This window comes from Cervus canadensis, chromosome 7, assembly GCF_019320065.1.
Source record: "Cervus canadensis isolate Bull #8, Minnesota chromosome 7, ASM1932006v1, whole genome shotgun sequence".
Lineage (NCBI taxonomy): Eukaryota > Metazoa > Chordata > Mammalia > Artiodactyla > Cervidae > Cervus > Cervus canadensis.
The window spans coordinates 14,519,525-14,538,460 of record NC_057392.1 but is presented as its reverse complement, the minus strand read 5'-3'; the positions used below and the strand labels follow the sequence as shown (position 1 = coordinate 14,538,460).

General features: G+C 39.7%; 1 protein-coding gene across 3 annotated transcripts in view; it reads right to left on the bottom strand.

Moving 5' to 3' along the window:
* NPHP3 (nephrocystin 3) overlaps positions 1–17,224 on the bottom strand; it is a 56,734-nt gene extending 39,510 nt beyond the window's left edge. For 2 of the 3 annotated variants that reach the window (XM_043474395.1, XM_043474397.1), the window contains exons 1-6: positions 16,784–17,224; positions 14,855–14,980; positions 13,990–14,140; positions 12,033–12,203; positions 10,719–10,852; positions 8,935–9,095 (exon numbers count right to left, since the gene is read on the bottom strand). In XM_043474395.1, the coding sequence (XP_043330330.1) occupies positions 8,935–9,095; positions 10,719–10,852; positions 12,033–12,203; positions 13,990–14,140; positions 14,855–14,980; positions 16,784–17,179 (1,139 nt within the window). In that variant the 5' untranslated portion in view covers positions 17,180–17,224. The remainder of the gene's footprint in view (positions 1–8,934; positions 9,096–10,718; positions 10,853–12,032; positions 12,204–13,989; positions 14,141–14,854; positions 14,981–16,783) is intronic. The other variant, XM_043474396.1, reaches the window with a different exon arrangement.
* Positions 17,225–18,936: the final 1,712 nt, after the last annotated feature.

Here is an 18,936-nt window from a genome sequence, read left to right as displayed (position 1 = left end):
GACTATACTCTATAGTCTTAAGGATCGAGGATGGGTTATACTGCAGAGTCTCTTGTAAAGCCTAGGGCTCCAAACACTTCCATACACAGTTAAAGTCAGAGTTGGTCCTCAATAAAAAGAGAAAAAACACTTTGGAAGGATTAAATCCAATCAGATAGAAAGTATAGAAAGAAAAATTAACCCTTTATTTAACCTTCTATCTATCCTATTCTGCCTTCTATCTATATCTCTAACTGGTAAAAAAAAAACAAAAAAACTTTGTTTGCAGATTAGATTCACTGGTGTGATTATATTCACATTATAAGAAAACCACTCACTTTACTGGATTTAAGTAGTTACCTCCTCAGCGAATTAAAAGTATGATCTAACACTTATACAAGTGTTCAAGTGCCTCTCAATCTGTATCTGAACAAAGAAAATAATGAAGGTTAACACTAATTACTGAAATCAGGGGTCACCACCTTTTTCTGTGAAGAGCCAGCTAGCCAACATTTTAGGCTTTGCAGGACACACTGTCTCTGCTGAAATAATCAACACTGGTGGTACACTGGGGAAGCAGCTGTAGACAACACACAAATAAAGAAATGTATCTGTGTTCCAATAAAATGTTATTTATAAAAACAGGTGACTGACTGGATTTGACTTGAGGGCCATGGTTTGCTGACCCCTGATTAAAATGATCTTGCATTAATGATGTTAATCTTATAGCCTATCAAAAACAAGCCTAACAGTGTGAAACTTTTTATTAATATTTAAGTATGAAAAGTCATAGAATTTTTTGAATTTCAAGGATTGTCTTTGATTATAAGAATGCAATTAGGAAGAGAGAACAAGATAGCGGAGGAGAAGGTGGATGTGGAGTACATGTCCCTCCATGGGTACACCAGGAATACACCTTCAGAAACAGAAGTGTGTGCAGAACACCAGCTGAGAGCAGACAGGAGTACCAGACCACCAGAAAAGAATGCACAGAACCACACAAAAACTCGGTAGGATGAAGGAACTCGGTGGGAAAACAGGAGTGTTAGCAGGACTGGACCTGCCCGCAGCGGGTGGGGGAACTGAAGCAGGGGTCCAATCCACACACTGGGGCAACTGTCTGAAACAAAGGAGAAATATTTATGAGGGTGAAACAGCTGATCTGTGGCAGCCTGAGTGCAATGAGAATCAGACAGTCCTTGCCGCAGCCATATGCATCTGGACAAGGACGCAGGTCCCCTAGAAGGCTGGGAGCTGGAACTTAGGGATTGTGGAGCAATCCCAGGGCAAGAGCTGCTGTTGACTGCGGACAGATGGACTGAGGGGATGTGAGGGAGGAGATCGTGGTGGGAAACGCCTGTGAAGGAAAGCCAGGCAGCCATGGAAGCAAGGTAATACTACTGAGTCATGTGTAGGGGGTAGAGCCATCATCATAGCCTCTCTCTCCCTACAGCCATCATGAGCAGATGAACAACAGAGAGATGAACATCAAGCGCCTGACGCACCGGAACTAGATAGAGTAGGACGCCACCCAGGGTGACTGTTTAAGTGCCTGGACTCACCGATCTACAGAGTAGGACCCCAGCCTCTATGTGCCTGATGCACTGAACTATAGAGAAGGACCCCAGGCAAGGGAGCCCTCTAAGTGTCTGAATGGGTGGAGCTACAGAGAAAGACTAGCCAAAGAGGCCTTCTGATCGCCAGCTACCAGAGGCTCGAAAAAAGACTCCGACAGGGCCATAACTCCTGCAGCGGAGGCCGTCTGTGAACCTGCGCACGTGGCACCGCTACGGGCCCTGCACCAAGCAGCTGCACCACCTTCATGCTAAACCCTCACTTGGGCAGAGCTGCCACAAGCAGAAAAAGTCCTGCCGCTATGCACACGGGGTCGCTTTGGTTGTGTCCAACTCTTTGCGACCCTGTGCACTGTGGCCTGCCAGGCTTCTCTATCAGGGGGACTCTTCAGGCAAGAATACTGGAGTATTTTGGCCACTACTGGTTGCCATACCCTTCTAGAGCACTATATTTCCTGCTGCCCCAGCTGCCAACTCCCCTGAGTACTTGGTGCTGCCAGAACCCCTGTGACCCAAGCAGCTGCACCGCCTCTGCAACTAGCCCTCTCTGGGACAGACCCAAGCCCTCCAGGATAGCCTCAGAAGCAAACCCCAGTGGGTGACCCACAGGTGGGTACAGAGGTGGAAATAAAACCACAATTGAAACCCAGGGGCAGGGTGGCTAAGGAAGAAGACCCAGAACATTCCCACCAGCTGTACAAGCTGCAGATTAAATCCACACGATCAACTAGGCAGACTCTGTGTCTATGGAATATATAAAAGGACGTTGAGAGTTCCCACAAAAGAAAACACACTAGCTCTGATAGCTGTGGACATTGGAGGCAAAAACATACAGGAATAAAACTGGATTAGAATCTGAGCTGCCCCCACAGCAGGTCCAGAGATCAGCACAGTGTTGGAGGGCATCCTAGGGAGGTGAGGTGGACTGTGACTCCCAGTGAGGGAAAGGATCTTGACAGCAGTGACTCCAAAAACATTTATTATTCTTATGTTATAACTTGTTTGGCACTTTCTTTTGGATTTTTTTTCTTTTTCCTTTTTCCCTTTTTCTTTCCTTTCCCCCCAACCCATCCTGTTGTAGTTGTTGATTTTATTGGCATCATGAAATCTAATTAAGCTTTTTTTTTTTTTCAATCACGATTTTACTTGTTATAAACCTCTGCTTCTACATTGGGCTTTTGCAGTTCTGTGGAGTTTTCCCTTTTTTCCCTCTCTTCTTTTTTTTTCTCCCCCCTTTCCTCTTCCCTTTTTTTTTTTCTCCTTTTTTAATATTAGTTTTTTAAATTTATTATTACTTTCCTACATTTATTCTTTGCTTTTCCTACTGTTCTTTTCACCTTGAAGTTAAGCTTTAATATATATAGATCTCCTTTATCTACCTCTATTTAAGTTTGCATATCTATTCTTTCTTTCTTTTCTTTCCTTTCAACATATTTGTTAGTTTTATTTTCTTTGCTTTATTCCCCACTTGGCATCTTGCTTTAGTTTTGTTTTCCAGTTTGTGCTTTAGTTAGCTTAGCTCTTAACCATTAGATATAATTTTTGTTTTCCTTTGTTTGCTGGGTCAATCTATTGACCTTTATTTTTCTTGGACTGTTTTGATTTTGCTTATGGGTGTATATATATGTGTGTATATTCCATTATTTTAATTATTATTTGCCTGATTTTGTAACTGTCATTTATCTGGGGTTCATCTTTGGTTTCTTGTTTTTGGGTATTTGTTTTAATCTCACTTAATACCATAACAAGCCACTTGTGAAACCTTTGATCCTGACCAGAGATCACGTCCTGAGCCTTTGGAGTGGGAGAACTGATTCCAAGCCCCTAAATAATCAGAGAACTAACCCTCTGGAGTATCAAATAGTGAGAACTCCCACAAAGGAAACCACTTGAATACAAGACCTGGCATCACCCAACCATCAGTAGTTCCCTGTGCTGGATGCCTCATCCAAACAACAAACAAAACAAAAATACAAACCCAGTCATCAGCAGACAGGATTACCACCTCACTCAGCCTTGCCCATGAGCAGAAAAACAAACAAACAAAAAACCTTAGCACAAACCTCACACTATATGAAGCTTACACAAACCACTGGACCAACCTTAGAAGGGCAGAAACCAAAAGGAAGAAAAGAATTCAAGCCTGGGAAAAGGAGACCTCAAACACAATAATTAAAAAAAAAAAAAAAAATGAAAAGGCATAAAAATACTGAACAAATGAAGGAACAAACCAGAAACACAGTCCAAATAAGTGAAGAGGAAACAGGTAAACTAGCTGAAAAACAATTAAGAATAATGATAGTAAAGATGATCAAAAACTTTGAAAACAGAATGGAGAAAATGAAAGAATCAATTAACAAAGACCCAGAAGAATTAAAGAATAAATATACAGAGACAAACAACACAATTACTGAAATTAAAGATGCTCTGGAAGGAATCAATAGCAGAATATCTGAAGCAGAAAAAGGAATCAGTGAGCTGGAAAATAAAATGGTGAAATAACTTTTGAAGAGCAGAATAAAGTAAAAAGAATGAAAAGAACTGAGGAAAGTCTGAGACCTCAGGGACAATATCAAACTCACCAACATTTGAATTATAGGGGTCCCAGAAGAAGGAGAGAAAAAGAAAGAGTATGAGAAAATTTTTGAAGAGATTAGAGTTGAAAATTTCCCCAACATGGAAAAGGGTTTGTCAGTCAAGTCCAAGACTGCAAAGAGTCCCATACAGGATAAATCCATGGAGAAACACGCCAAGACACACACTAATCAAAGTAATAAAGATTAAACACAAAGAAAGAATATTAAAATCAGCAAGGGAAAAGCAACAAGTAACATACAAGGGAAACCCCATACATTTAACAGTTGATCTTTCAGCAGAAACTCTACAGGCCATAAGGGAATGGCAGGATATATTAAAAGTACTGAAAAAGGAAAAATCTACAACAAAGATTACTCTACCCAGCAAGGATCTCATTCAAAACTGATGGAGAAATCCAAAGCTTTTCAGACAAGCAAAAGTTAAGAGAATTCAGTACCACCAAACCAGCTTTACAACAAATGTTAAAGGGAGTCAAGAAATACAAGAGAAGAAAAAGATCTACAAAATAAAACCACAAAAAATTAAGAAAATGGCAATAGGAACATATATATCAATAATTACTTTAGTGTAAATGAATTAAGTGTTCCAATTCATTCAGACTGGCTGAATGGATACAAAAACAAGACCCATTTATATGCTGTTTACAAGAAACCCATTTCAGACCTAAAGACACATATACACTGAAACTGAGAGGATGGAAACTGATGAGTTGGAGTAACATCCTCATATCAGACAAAATAGAATTTAAAATAAAGAATATTACAAGAGATAAGGAAGGATACTACATAATGGTCAAGGGATCAATCCAAGAGGAAGACATAACAGTTGTAAATATCTATGCACCCAACATAGGAGCACCTCAATATGTAAGACAAACACTAACACATAAAAGGAGAAACTGACAATAACACAATAATACAACTACTATTGTAGGAGACTTTAACACCCCACTCACAAGAGTGGACAGATCATCAAAACAGAAAATTAATAAGGAAACATGTCTTAAATGATACATTAGATGAGATGGATCTCACTGATATCTTTAGGACATTCCATCCAAATGCAGAATAATATACCTTCTTCTCAACTGCACATGGAACATTCTCCATGATAGACCACATACTGGGTCACAAATCAAACCTCAGTAAATTTAAGAAAACTGAAGTCATATCAAGTCCTGACCACAATGCTATGAGACTAGATATTAATTACAAGAAAAAAATGCAAAACACACAAATACATGAAGATTAAACAATATGTTTCTAAATAACCAATGGTTTACTGAAGAAATCAAAAGGGAAATAAAAAAATGTCTAGATACAAATGACAATGAAAACATGACAACTCAAAACCTATGGGATGCAGCAAAAGCAGTGCTAAGAGGGAATTTTATAGCAATACAATCCTGCCTCAAGAAACAAGAAAAACATTGAATAGGCAACCTAACTTTACACCTAAAACAACTGGAAAAAGGACAACAACAACAACAACAAAAAAAACCCCAAACATAGCAGAAGGAAAGAAATCATAAAGATCAGAGCAGAAATAAATGAGAAAGGAATGAAAGAAACAATAGTAAAGATTAATAAAACTAAAAGCTGGTTCTTTGAGAAGATAAACACAATTGACAAACCTTTAGCCAGACTCATCAAGAACAACAGAGGGAAGAATCAAATCAACAAAATTAGAAATGAAAAAGGAGAGGTTACAACAGACAATGCAGAAATACAAAGAATTATAGAGAATATTATGAACAACTATATGGCAATAAAATGGATAACCTGGAAGAAATAGACAGATTCTTAGAATAGAAACAGAAATTATGAACACACCAATTACAAGCACTGAAATTGAAACTGTGATAAAAAATCTCCCAAAACAAAAGCCCAGGACCAGATGATTTCACAGGAGAATTCTATCAAACATTCAGAGAAGCACTAATGCTTATCCTTCTAAAACCCTTTCAAAAAATTGCAGAGGAAGACTTCCAAACTCCTTCTAACAAGGTCAACATCACCCTGATACGAAAACCAGGCAAAGACAACCCCCCAAAAAAGAAAACTACAGGCCAATATCACTGATTAACATAGATGCAAAAATTCTCAACAAAATTTAGGAAACAGAATTCGGCAACACATTAAAAAGCTCATACACCATGATCAAGGTGGGTTTATTCCAGGGATGTAAGGAATCTTCAATATACACAAATCAATCAATGTGATACACCATATTAACCAACTGAAACATAAAAACCATATGATAATCTCAATAAATGCAGAAAAAGCCTTTGACAAAATTCAGTACCCATTTATGATTAAAACTCTTCAAACAATAGGCATAGAAGGAGCCTACCTCAACATAGTAAAATCCATATATGATAAGCCTACAGCAAACATTCTCAATGGTAAAAAAATTGAAAGCATTCCCCCTAAAATCAGGAACAAGACAAGGGTGTCCACTTTCACCACTGTTATTCAACATAGTTTGGGAAGTCCTAGCTACAGCAATCAGAGAAGAAAAAGAAATAAAAAGAATCCAGATTGGAAAAGAAGAAGTAAAGCTCTCACTGTTTGCAGATGACATGATACTGTACATAAAAAACCCTAAAGATACTATCAGAAAATTACCAGAGCTAATCAGTGAATTTAGAAATGTCACAGGGTACAAAATCAATACACAGAAATCACTTGCATTTCTATATACTAACAATGAAAAATCAGAAAGAAAAATTAAGGAATCAATCTTATTCACCATTTCAACAAAATAATAAAATATCTAGGAATAAACTTACCTAAAGAGACAAAAGAAGTGTACACAAACAATTATAAGACGCTGATGAAAGAAATCAAAGATGACATAAACAGATGGAGAGATATTCCATGTTCCTGGGTAGGAAGAATCAATATTATGAAAATGACTATACTACCAAACACAATCCACAGATTCAATGTGATCCCTATCAAATTGCCAATGGCATCTTTCACAGAACTAGAACAAAAAACTTCACAATTCATATGGAAATACAAAAGATCCTGAATAGCCAAAGCAGTCTTGAGAAAGAAGAATGGAGATGGAGGAGTCAACCTTCCTGACTTCAGGTTATACTACAAAGCTATAGTCATCAAGACAGTATGGTACTGGCACAAAAACAGAAATATAGACCTATGGAACAAGATAGAAAGCCCAGAAATAAGCCCACACACGTATGGGTACCTTATTTTTGACAAAGGAGACAAGAATATACAATGGGGCAAAGACAGCCTCTTCAATAAATGGTGCTGGGAAAACTGGACAGCTACATGTAAAAGACTGAAGTTAGAACACTTCCTAGAACACTTCCTAGAACACTTAGAACCATACACAAAGATAAACTCAAAATGGATTAAAGACCTAAATGTAAGATCAGAAACTATAAATCTCTTAGAGGAAAACACAGCCACAACACTCAATGACATAAATCAAAGCAAGATCCTCTATGACCCACCTCCTAGAGTAATGGAAATAAAAACAAAAATAAACAAGTGGGGCCTGATTAAGCTTAAAAGCTTTTGCACAACAAAGGAAACTATAAGCAAGGTGAAAAGACAACCCTCAGAATGGGAGAAAATAATAGCAAATGAAACAACTGAAAAAGGATTAATTTCCAAAATATACAAGCAGCTCATACAACTCAATACCAGAAAAACAAACAACCCAATCAAAAAGTATGAAAAAGACCTAAAGAGACATTTCTCCAAAGAAGACATACAGATGGCTAACAAACACATGAAAAGAGGCTCAACATCGCTCATTATTAGAGAAAAGCAAATCAAAACTACAATGAGATATCTCCTCACACTGGTCAAATGGCCATCATCAGAAAGTCTACAAACAATAAATGCTAGAGAGGGTGTGGAGAAGAGGAAATGCTCTTGCACTGTTGGTGGGAATGTAAATTGATACAACCACTATGGAAGACAGTATGGCGATTCCTTAAAAGACTAGGAATAAAGCCACCATATGACCCAGCAATCCCACTCCTACCCATAAACCCTAAGGAAACCAAAACTGAAAAGGACACATGTACCCCAGTGTTCATCGCAGCACTATTTACAATAGCTAGAACATGGAAGCAACTTAGATGTCCATTGATAGATGAATGGATAAAGAAGTATCCATTACTTCTTATACATATAACACAATGCAATATTACTCAGCCATAAAAAGGAACACATTTGAGTCAGTTCTAATGAGGTGGATGAACTGAACCTATAGCCTATTATACAGAGTGAAGTAAGTCAGAAAGAGAAAGATAAATATTGTATTCTAGCACATATATACAGAATCTAGAAAAATGGTACTGAAGAATTTATTTGCAGGGCAGCAGTGGAGAAACAGACATAAAGAATAGACTTGTGGACAAGGGGAGAGGGGAGGAGAGGGTGAGATGTATGGAGAGAGTAACATGGAAACTTACATTACCATATGTAAAACAGATAGCCAACAGCGATTTGCTGTATGTTTCAGGAAACTCACCCAGGCTCTGTATCAACCTAGAGGGGTGGGGTGGGGAGGGAGATGGGAGGGAGGTTCAAAAGGGAGGGGTATATGTACACCTATGGCTGATTCATTTGAGGTTTGACAGAAAACAACAAAATTCTGTAAAGCAGTTATCCTTCAATTAAAAAATAAGTAAGTTAAAAAAAAAGAATGCAATTAGAACTTATGTTTCAAGTTCATTTGGCAAATTTAATTCTGTTTACAAGTTTAACCCCTATAATAAATTACAGAATTTTCAGCTTACCTTGGTAAGGTTAAATGAATGAATAAGATAACTAATGAACTTTTCTCAATTTCCCATTTTCTTACAGCGAGGTATTGATTTTCAATATCTATTGGAAAATACACAGCATGGAAAAAATATCCCATTGTCTCACACATTCTCTTAAGTTTAGGTGAGTAATCCTAAAAACAAATTGAAACATAAGATAGCACAGCTTATTTAACTAAAGATCTAGTCAGCTTCATACTAAAAATCGAAAAACATGCTTTATCATAGGTTATGTTGGATATTCTCTGATTTAAAACTAAAAAAATCATAATCACATTTAAAAAAAATCTTTCAGAGGAAAGGCAAATTTCTTTATAAAATGAAAATAGTAATAGCTTAGCAGTTTGACTGTTTCCTAGTTCAGAAAATGATTTATATTCATAATAAAACTTAAAACAACAGGAGTACAGTATTAAGTTATTTTGCTGTGATATATATTTTTATTATTATTCTTACAAATAACTTCTATTTATTGTTACAGGGTGACAAACATAAATCCATAGATTTATATAGTAAAAAGTGTCTGCCATGAACACTAAAGGAAACAGATATAAAATAAAAATATGCTGGTCTATTACAAATTATCAAAGAGCTGACTCATTTGAAAAGACTCTGATGCTGGGAAAGACTGAAGGCAAGAGAAGGGGACAACAGAGGATGAGATGGCTGGATGTCATCACCGACTCAGTGGACATGAGTTTGAGTAAACTCTGGGAGTTGGTGATGGACAGGGAGGCCTGGCATGCTGCAGTCCATGGGGTCGCAAAGAGTCGGACACGACTGAGCGACTGAACTGATAACAAATTAACTTACTTAGTAATGTTGATTATTACTATGCAATAAATTAGTCATTCCTTTAACATGTATTTGGGAATAATGTATACTCAGTTAGTGAGTAGAAGCTTTGGTTTTCAAAATATTTTGTCTGTTTACCAAAATTGAGTAATATCAAAAAGGAAAGCTAAATGGACTTATTAATCAACAATCTGGAGGATGTTAATATTGAAGGTATTGCATGTGCCACACATATTTATTGAAAATTCAGTTAGAAAGGTAGTTGGTGAACTTTTCTGTGAAGAGCCAGGTGGCAAATTAATAATAGTTTAAGAACCTGCCTGTTTGGGCAGAGGTTTTTTGTTGCATTTAGGTGCCATTATAATTTTATTCTGCTATTAATGTGAAGCAACCGGACACAATATGTTGTGTGTTGCTATGTTCTAATAAAAATTTATAGACAACAAAATTTGAATTTCATATGATTTTCACATCAAAATATTCTTCTTCTGATTTCTTTTTCAATCATTTAAAAATGCAGAAACCAATCTTAGCTCTAGGTTACACAGTAACAGACTTCAGGCCAGATTTGGCCAACAGGCTTTTGTTTTCTGACCCCTGCCTTAGAATAACCCCAGTAGCTGCTGTGAAAAATTGAAGATCATGACAAGGATTAAATTTTGCTATAACCTGAAACAGATTCAAGAATAGGGCTGGCAGGGATTAACTAAAGCAGGCACAGCTAAACACTGTGGAGAATGTATAATGAAGCATTCAAAAGCATAAAGTTCCAAGGACTTAATTTGAATATATTGAAAATACTAAGACATTTTCTTAAGAAAAGCCCAAGATGCTTCCTACTCTTTAAGATGTAATCGTGTATGTAATAAACTATCTGGTTCAGATGCAGTAGTATCATACCCAGAACACAATATTAACTTGCATTTTAAATCAGTGAATACAAAATTTATAAATGTCCTCACCTTAAGGAAAAGATCCATTTCAGGCTGGGTTTCATCTGTATGAATGAGGTAACATCTGACAGTGTTACTCCATAGAGAATGTGAAAACAAGGGGGTAACTTGTAATAAACTAGCCACAGCAATATCCCAGTCATCTGAAAATAAAATTTCTCATAAGTTCCCCAAAAGAATTATTAGAAGACCATATGATAAGATGCCTGAAAGTCTGAAAAAACACAACAGACATCATAGAATGATATTTTATCTCACTTGTAATACTGACATAACTTCTGGAATAACATATTGGAAGGCAATCAGTTCTCTAATCCCAAATTCTATCCTGGGGTTTAAAGCAATCAAAGTCACCAGTGGTCTCTGCTGAGGTACCCATGGCTCCAGTCAAATGTCAGGGAACTACGCCACACGGGCTGTTCAATTAGTTTGTAACTTGAGGAAGGCCTATGTTCCCAGACTGGTTTTACTTGTTTATTATTCTTGAAATATACTGAGTCGAAAAGAAAGTTCAAGAATGGTATAAAATGAAAAGTAACCTAAAGACAGTGAGAATAAATATTTTAAGACATACTTGACTAATTGAAAATGCATTATTTAAAAAATAATTTTCATTTTGCTAATAGATAAATAATTTAATAGTTTTAAGAAAATAATCTGCTGCTTATAACAGCTTAGGTCTGTTGTGGTACTGAAATTCTGAACAGATCTTAAGAGCTGTTTTGAATACCAAATTATACAAAGATAATGAATAAAACTGGGCTTCCCAGGTGGCGCTATTGGTAAAGAACCCGCCTGCCAGTGCAGGAGACATAAGAGACTCTATCCCTGGATCAGGAAGATTCCCTGGAGGAGGGCAAGGCAACCCACTACAGTCCAGTATTCTTGCTTGGAGAATCCCATGGACAGAGGAGCCTGGCAAGCTGCAGTCCATAGGGTGCACATGTGACTGAAGTGACTTAGCACACATAACTTTTCAACACCATCAAAGATGCAAAAGAAAAGACTGAAAACTACTGTTTTTCAGCTGATCTACATTAAACTCTCACTACTCAACTAAAATACCTGAGAATCCAGACCAAAATTTCAGTTATTAGAACTTATTGGTCAGTCAGGCTGGGGACACCATCTGATCCTGATGTGAATTATGTAACTTCATCCTTCCTGGTTAGTGACAAGTATCAGAACATAATGGCCTGACAGAGGAAGACACCCAGAAAACAAGTCTCATGCTCTGCTGATGGCAGTTCTCCCAGCACAAGACTGTAGTACACAAACAGTCATTACCATTAACTAAGCTAATTAGCAAATGGCATGTGTTACCTCTGTTGACATTAGCAAAGGGTCCTTCCACGTCTATAGAACTGTGGGCGAACTCAGGGCCCCGGAAGGATTGCTGAAGCTGGATCATGCTCCCTATAGAAGGCTCACTTCCCAAGGCTCCACCAGTCCAATATTCACACTGGGTTCCAGCAGCTGTAAAGCAGATTTCATCTGATGAAAACCAAATAATATTGAAACTTCAAAACCTTATCAAATATACTCAACAGAATTTCTAATCCAAAAAAGCACTATAAGATTATAAATACAACAAATATTCAAACTTTGATTTTGAAATCAAAAGAATAATTCTGAAAGTACTTTGCCACCAACTTCTGGCATGTTCTAAGGTGGTAGTTAACACAGTTTTGCTTATCTCAATCTTAAAAAGGGGATTAAAGAGAGAAAGATGAAAAGAAATTAGGAATACAATAACCAAAGAAATTATTATAACAGAGAAGAATTAAAAACACTCCCCAACAAAAATTTCTAAAAAACTTTTTTTTCTAACCATATGATTTAGGTAACAGTGTAAAATTTGAAGGGAAGAATTTCAAAGGAAGACTGTTACTGGCACACCAGTAATTAATATTGGTAATTCATTAGGATATAAGCTAAAGATGTAAAGAGTACATTCTCTTTAACCTCCCAGAGGAACAAAATTAATGTCTGAATTAATGAGTACTTACTAACACACATTTTAAAAATAAGTAATATTTGCTATCACATGGAGTCCTTGACTAAACTTAAGTAAACTGGTATTTGGGTGAAAATCTCTGGCAAAACTGATTATTATTTGTAGGTGACAAATAATGAGCAATATTGCCTCAAACATTCCTTCTTCATGTTTATATCAAAATAGGAAGAAAGACCTAGGAGGAAATATTAATTTGTTTTTATTAACTTGCCAAGAGAATTAGAATATAATAGTTTTGAAACACTGTATATTTTAACATATGTCAGCACTGAAATAATCACTAAGACTAATGTCTTAGTCATAATAAGCCATTAAGAACCTGTTCACCTTTTTTCCCTCAAAAGTTAGTAATAAAAGTCTCAGAATGCTGGTCGGATTTCAATGGTATTAAAATGCAAATTAAGAGGGGATTATCAATTGCCGTATTTCACTCCAACATACATTAATTTGGAAGAATACAATTATAGTTTTTTTTATAAATGGGAGAGTGACTGCATTTTCCCACTACACTTAAAATATTATTCAATGTCAATCACACTTCATTATTTCCTATTAACATAGTGGACATTTTCATTCTATGATTCTGAGTTTTTCTTTATTTCTAGAAAAACATTTAATATACTTAATTATAAAACAAAAACTTTAAAATATTTCAAAAAACTGTATTGGAAACCACTTGATGAAGCATTATGTAGATATTCTGGCAGCTGCAAGAATACATCCATTATGTGGAAAAATGTGACAGAGACGACTAACTGTTCTCCAACATCCATTCTCCCCTTCTTTCTTTAATGACACAACCCCAAACTTTATGTGCATACATGGCTCTCTTACTAGTAATTACATTTTCCCATCTTTCTAGGTATAGGAAGGTATAGACCTGCATGGGGTTTGAGGAAAGTATAGGCCAATGGGGTTTGAGTAGGAGTAATGTGTATATCTTTCAAATTGTGCTTTCAAGGAAAGTAATGTACTCCCCCACTCCCTCTAGCTAAATTGTAGATATGAGGGAACTTGGAGGGGCTATCTTAGACCAGAGAGAGAAAAGCTATGGGTTAAGGTTGGCAGAGCAACAAGATAGAAGGAACCTCAGCTTCTACACCATGGACTTCATAGAAAAGACCTGTTATGAGAAAGAGAAAAAGCAACTCTATTTGTAACAGCAATTACTTACCAGTACAAGGGTTCAAAGTTGGCTCTACAATCATTACACCTATTAATATATTGATATCTCAAAACATTATAAATAGGAAATAAACTTACCAGTAACATCTGTACAGTTGTCATCTGAATCAGACTCTCCAGGATCAAATACATGGATCCCCTGAGCCTGTAGCCTCTGAAGTTTGCTCTCCAACTCTCTCTTGGCCCTCAATAAATCCTGAATTTCATTTTCTTTGGTCTCCCTAAAAATCTTTAAAAGATGTATTTTAATTTTGAAATCCTTTTCCATAAGCAAAAAGTGATGTCATCAACTTTTAAGGGAAAATTCTTTCATTCATAAAATCAATATTCATTTGGTCTTTGTAAGGACCAAAAGGTCTCCTCTTTTTTAAGGTGAATACCTCTATGTCACTGTTTTGTAACTGGAACCCAATGGAATTCCAGGAGGATATATCTAAGGTGTAGGGCTGCTGTGTGTGCTGCCTGATGTTTAGCAAATTTGTCCCCCTCCCACTTATTGCCCTCCTGGAGGAGGGCATGGTTACCTACTCCAGGATTCTTGCCTGGAGAATCCCATGGAGCGAGGAGTCTGTGGACTACAGTCCATAGGGTCACAAAGAGTCGGACACAACTGGAGCGACTTAGCATGCACACTTATTGCCAGTAATGCTCCCCCAAATATTTCTAAATGCTCTACCCTAATACAAACACTTTCCTTCTCCTCCCCCCACCCATTAAAATGTTCACTTTTATACCTTTTCTTTGAGACTGTCTCAAGTTTACCTGGTCCAACTCAAATACTTCAAAAGTAAAAAGTATTTACTTTTTATAAGAGTTTAGTTCTTACACCTTTCATGACTTCTACATCATTTACTTCTATTTACTCATCACAGTGTTATATGAACTTTTAAAATATATTGCTTTATTCCCTGTCACTTTGGGGATAAAGATGTATGAAATTTACCTTAAATTGCCTCTTAACTTTATCTCTGTCATGTTCAAATGTAGCTGCTCTCTCCATTGCTTGGTATTTTGCTTCTAAAGCACTTTCCTTTTCCCGAAGTATCTTCTGGTAAGTTTTTTGAAGTGCCTGGAATAATTTACCTTGTTATTTCTAACAAAAATAGCATGCCTCCCAAATTTTACATTATGTTATATGCATATTGGGCTTCCCTGGTGGCTCAGAAGGTAAAAAATCTGCCGGCGATGTGGGAAGACCTGGGTCTGATCCCTGGGTCCGGACGATCCCCTGGAGAAGGAAATGGCAACCCACTCCAGTATTCCTGCCTGGAGAATTTCATGGACAGAGGAGCCTGGCAGGCTATAGTCCATGGGGGGTAGTCAGTCATGACTGAGCAACCAACACTCTCATATACATATTACATATCTCAGAATATGAACAGTCTACTTAGTTTTTCACCAGTTATCAAGAACTGCATACTGCCATTCTATTCAAACATATAATGGGGAAAAAAACCTGCAAATATGCTTGAATTATAAATGAAGATATTCAACATTAAACTTTCAACGGAAATTAATACTTTTTCTTTGAAATACTGCACCAGTTCTGAATCTTCACTACAACTCAGTTTTCCCACCTTTAAGAGAACAAAATCACAATTTATAAGGTTTAACCTGAAGGATAATTATTTCTATGAGACTGTGCACTCTTTGGCTCCATGTCTCACTCCTCTTGCTAGCTCCAAGGCTGATACATTGCAGGTCTTCAGTAAATGTCTGATTGAATGGATTAAATAAATATAGGGTGTGTGTGTGTGTGTGTGTTTTAAATGCCTAGGTATATGAAAAAGGAATAAAAAAAGGTTGCATAAGGAATCAGGATTGGTAACAGAAATAACGTGGGACTCGAACATTTGTCACCCCTTAATGCACTCTGCCCTGTTGCAATTGCATTTGGGGGGTGGGGTTTTAAATGCCTAGGAAGGGTTTGATCAGCTGCCTCAACAGATGTCACCAAAGTCTTTTGCACATCTGTGTGGTCCTGGCAGACCTACTTCCCTGGAGATTAGCATTTGGTGCTGCTCTGTGCTTAGTCGCTGAGTCGTGTCCGACTTTTTGAGACCCCATGAACTATAGCCCGCCAGGCTCCTTTGTACATGGGGCTTCCCCAGGTCAGAATACTGGAGTGGGTTGCCATACCCTCCTCCAGGGGATCTTCCCGACCTAGGGATCCAACCAGGGGTTCCTGCATTGCAGGCGGATTCTTTACCAGGGCTTCTCTGATAGCTCAGTTGGTAAAGAATCCGCCTGCAGTGCAGGAGACCCCAGTTCGATTCCTGGGTCAGAAAGATCCCCTGGAGAAGGGATAGGCTACCCACTCGAGTATTCTTGGGTTTCCCTTGTGGCTCAGCTGGTAAAACATCCGCTCGCAATGCAGGAGACCTGGGTTTGACCCCTGAGTTGGGAAAATCCCCTGGAGAAGGGATAAGGCTACCTACTCCAGTATTCTGGCCTTGAGAATTCCATGGACTATTAAGAGTCGGACACGACTGAGAGACTTTCGCTTTCACTTTTCTTTACCATCTGAGCTACCAGGGAAGGCCCGAGCATTTGCTGCTCTGGGTTAAAAGCTTCAAGGTGTCTGAATGAATGGCCCAAAGACAGAAAAGTGGGGGGAGGCGGTGGTTGTTAAAGAATCAGTTTAGACCGCAAGGCAGTATGTTCTCTCAAAGTAAAATGCAGAGCCGTTTCTGCTTAACTTTCAAAACTTCTTGGTTTGGAGATGAGACAGGACGGACAAGGGACGAAGTCAGGCGTTCAGGGTCCAGTTGGCAGTGCCGCCGTGCGGCTGCGGGGCGGTGGGCAGACGGCCCCGGGCCTCAGTTCCCACGTGTCGCGGTCATCTCCGGTGAGTGCCCGGGCACAGCATTACCTGCAGCTCGGCCCGCAGCCGCTTGTTCTCCGTGTCCAGCTTGGCCTCCCGGCGGCCCATGGATAACAACTCCTGGTTCTTGCTGACCCGGAAGATCTCGTACTCCTTCTTTAGCCGCTCGTACTCAGCAGCCGCGTATTCCAGCTCGGGCACCGACGAACCAGTAGACTTGAAGCTGGCCCCTAGCAGCCCGCCGCCGCCCGCTCCACGGGGCAGCGAACCCGGCCCGGCTCCCGCAGCCGCCACACCCGCGGCCCGGCGGAACGAGCTGCGCAGCAAGCGGGCCTTGGGCTTCACCTCCACCGGGATCTCACAGGCCTCGCCGCCGCCCGCCCCGTACGTGTCCTCGATCACCTCCCCGCCCGCGGGGCTCACGAGCGACGAAGCCGTACCCATGGCGCCGGCTGGCGCTGCTAATTGCCAGCAGGGTACCAGGAGGGGGCGGGACGCGACCGGAGGGATGAGGCGGGGCAGCAGGAAGGGGCGGGGCGATCGTATCAAGGAGGGGCGGGCCAGTGGGCGGGGCAAGAAGGACGGGGCGGGGCCAGAGGAGCAGAACGGATGGGGCGGGGCAGAAGGGCTGGGCTGGGCTAAGTAGCGGAGCTCGCCAGCGGGATGCTGGGCGAGGAGTCCGCGTGGCGCAGCGAGCAGCCGGGATGTGGCACTGGCCCGCCACTGCACTTTGTCAGTGCCTACGGGAGGGCGCAAGTAGGCTTCTCACAGTTCCCTCTACCTGGCCAAGACTTCCCCACGGGCGCGTGCCTCACACTGAGCTCTGGCCTGGGGCCCCTTGTTTCTGCACTTCTGTTGCTGCAGCTTCTGTGCTGCGGCCTTTCCAGACGCTGCTCTCCTCCCCCGAAGGCAGTTTGCATGCGTGTGTGCTCAGTCGCGTCCCACTCTTTAGGATCCCATGGACTGTAGCCTGCCAGGCTCCTTTGCCCATGGGATTATCCCTGCAAGAATACTGAAGTGGGTTTGCCTTTTCCTCCTCTAGGGGATCTTCCCGACCCAGGGATCGAACCCAAAGGCAGTTAGGAAATCAGAAATTTATTGAGAGACTGCTATATGCCTCTCATTATGCATCTCTCAGAATGCCTGCAGTTGGAATGACCAGAGAGACATAGTACCAGCCAAGACAATACTTCTAGGCTTTTACAGCCTGAGACCACCAGTTTCACCTTAGACGAGGTGAAAGTTCGACTTTTTGCAACATGGGACGTTGGAGACCTGCACTTCAGAGGAATATGGTACATTTCACCCATTAAATGAAAGGATCCACTATGAGCCATATCATAAAACATGAAGAGATGGGGAAACTATTTTAAACTTTTAAGTCAGGAAAAGAGTGGGGTTGTCATCTTCTTGCTTATGCTGTCTTGTGCTCTTGCCCCTCCGCCAAGTTTCTAACCTCTCCAGATTTGGAACCCAGGGTAGGGGGACAGGTGATAGTTGCTCAGTAGTGTCCAACTCTCTGCGACTCCATGGGCTGCAGCACACCAGGCTTCCTGTCCTTCATCTCCTGGATCATGCTCAAACTCTTGTCCATTGTCCTCTGTCGTCCCCTTCTCTTCCTGACCTTTATTATTCCCAGATTACAGTGTTTTCCAATGAGTCGGCTCTTCCCATCAGGTGGCCAAGGTAGTGAAGCTTTGCTTCAGCATCAGTCCTTCCAGTGAATATTCAGGGTTTATTTCCTTTAGAATTGACTGGTTTGATCTCCTTGCTGCCGGGCGGACTCTCATGAATCTTCTCCAGCACCACAGTACACACAGTACAAAAGCATCAATTCTTTGATGCTCAGCCTTCTTTATGGTTCAAATCTTACATGACCACTGGAAAAACCATAATTTTGACTATAAGGACCTTTGTTGGCAAAGTGATGTATTTCCCTTTTAATATGCTGTCTACGTTTGTTATAGCTTTTATTCCAAGGAGCAAGTGTCTTTTAATTTCATGGCTGCAGTCACCAATGCAGTCTGCATTGATTTTGGAGCCCAAGTAAATAAATATGTTACTGTTTCCATTTTCCCCCCATCTCTTTGCTGTGAAGTGATGGGACCAGATGCCATGTTCTTAGTTTTTTGAATGTTGAGTTTTAAGCCAGCTTTTTCTCTGCTTTTTCACCTTCATCAAGAGGCTCTTTAGTTCCTCTT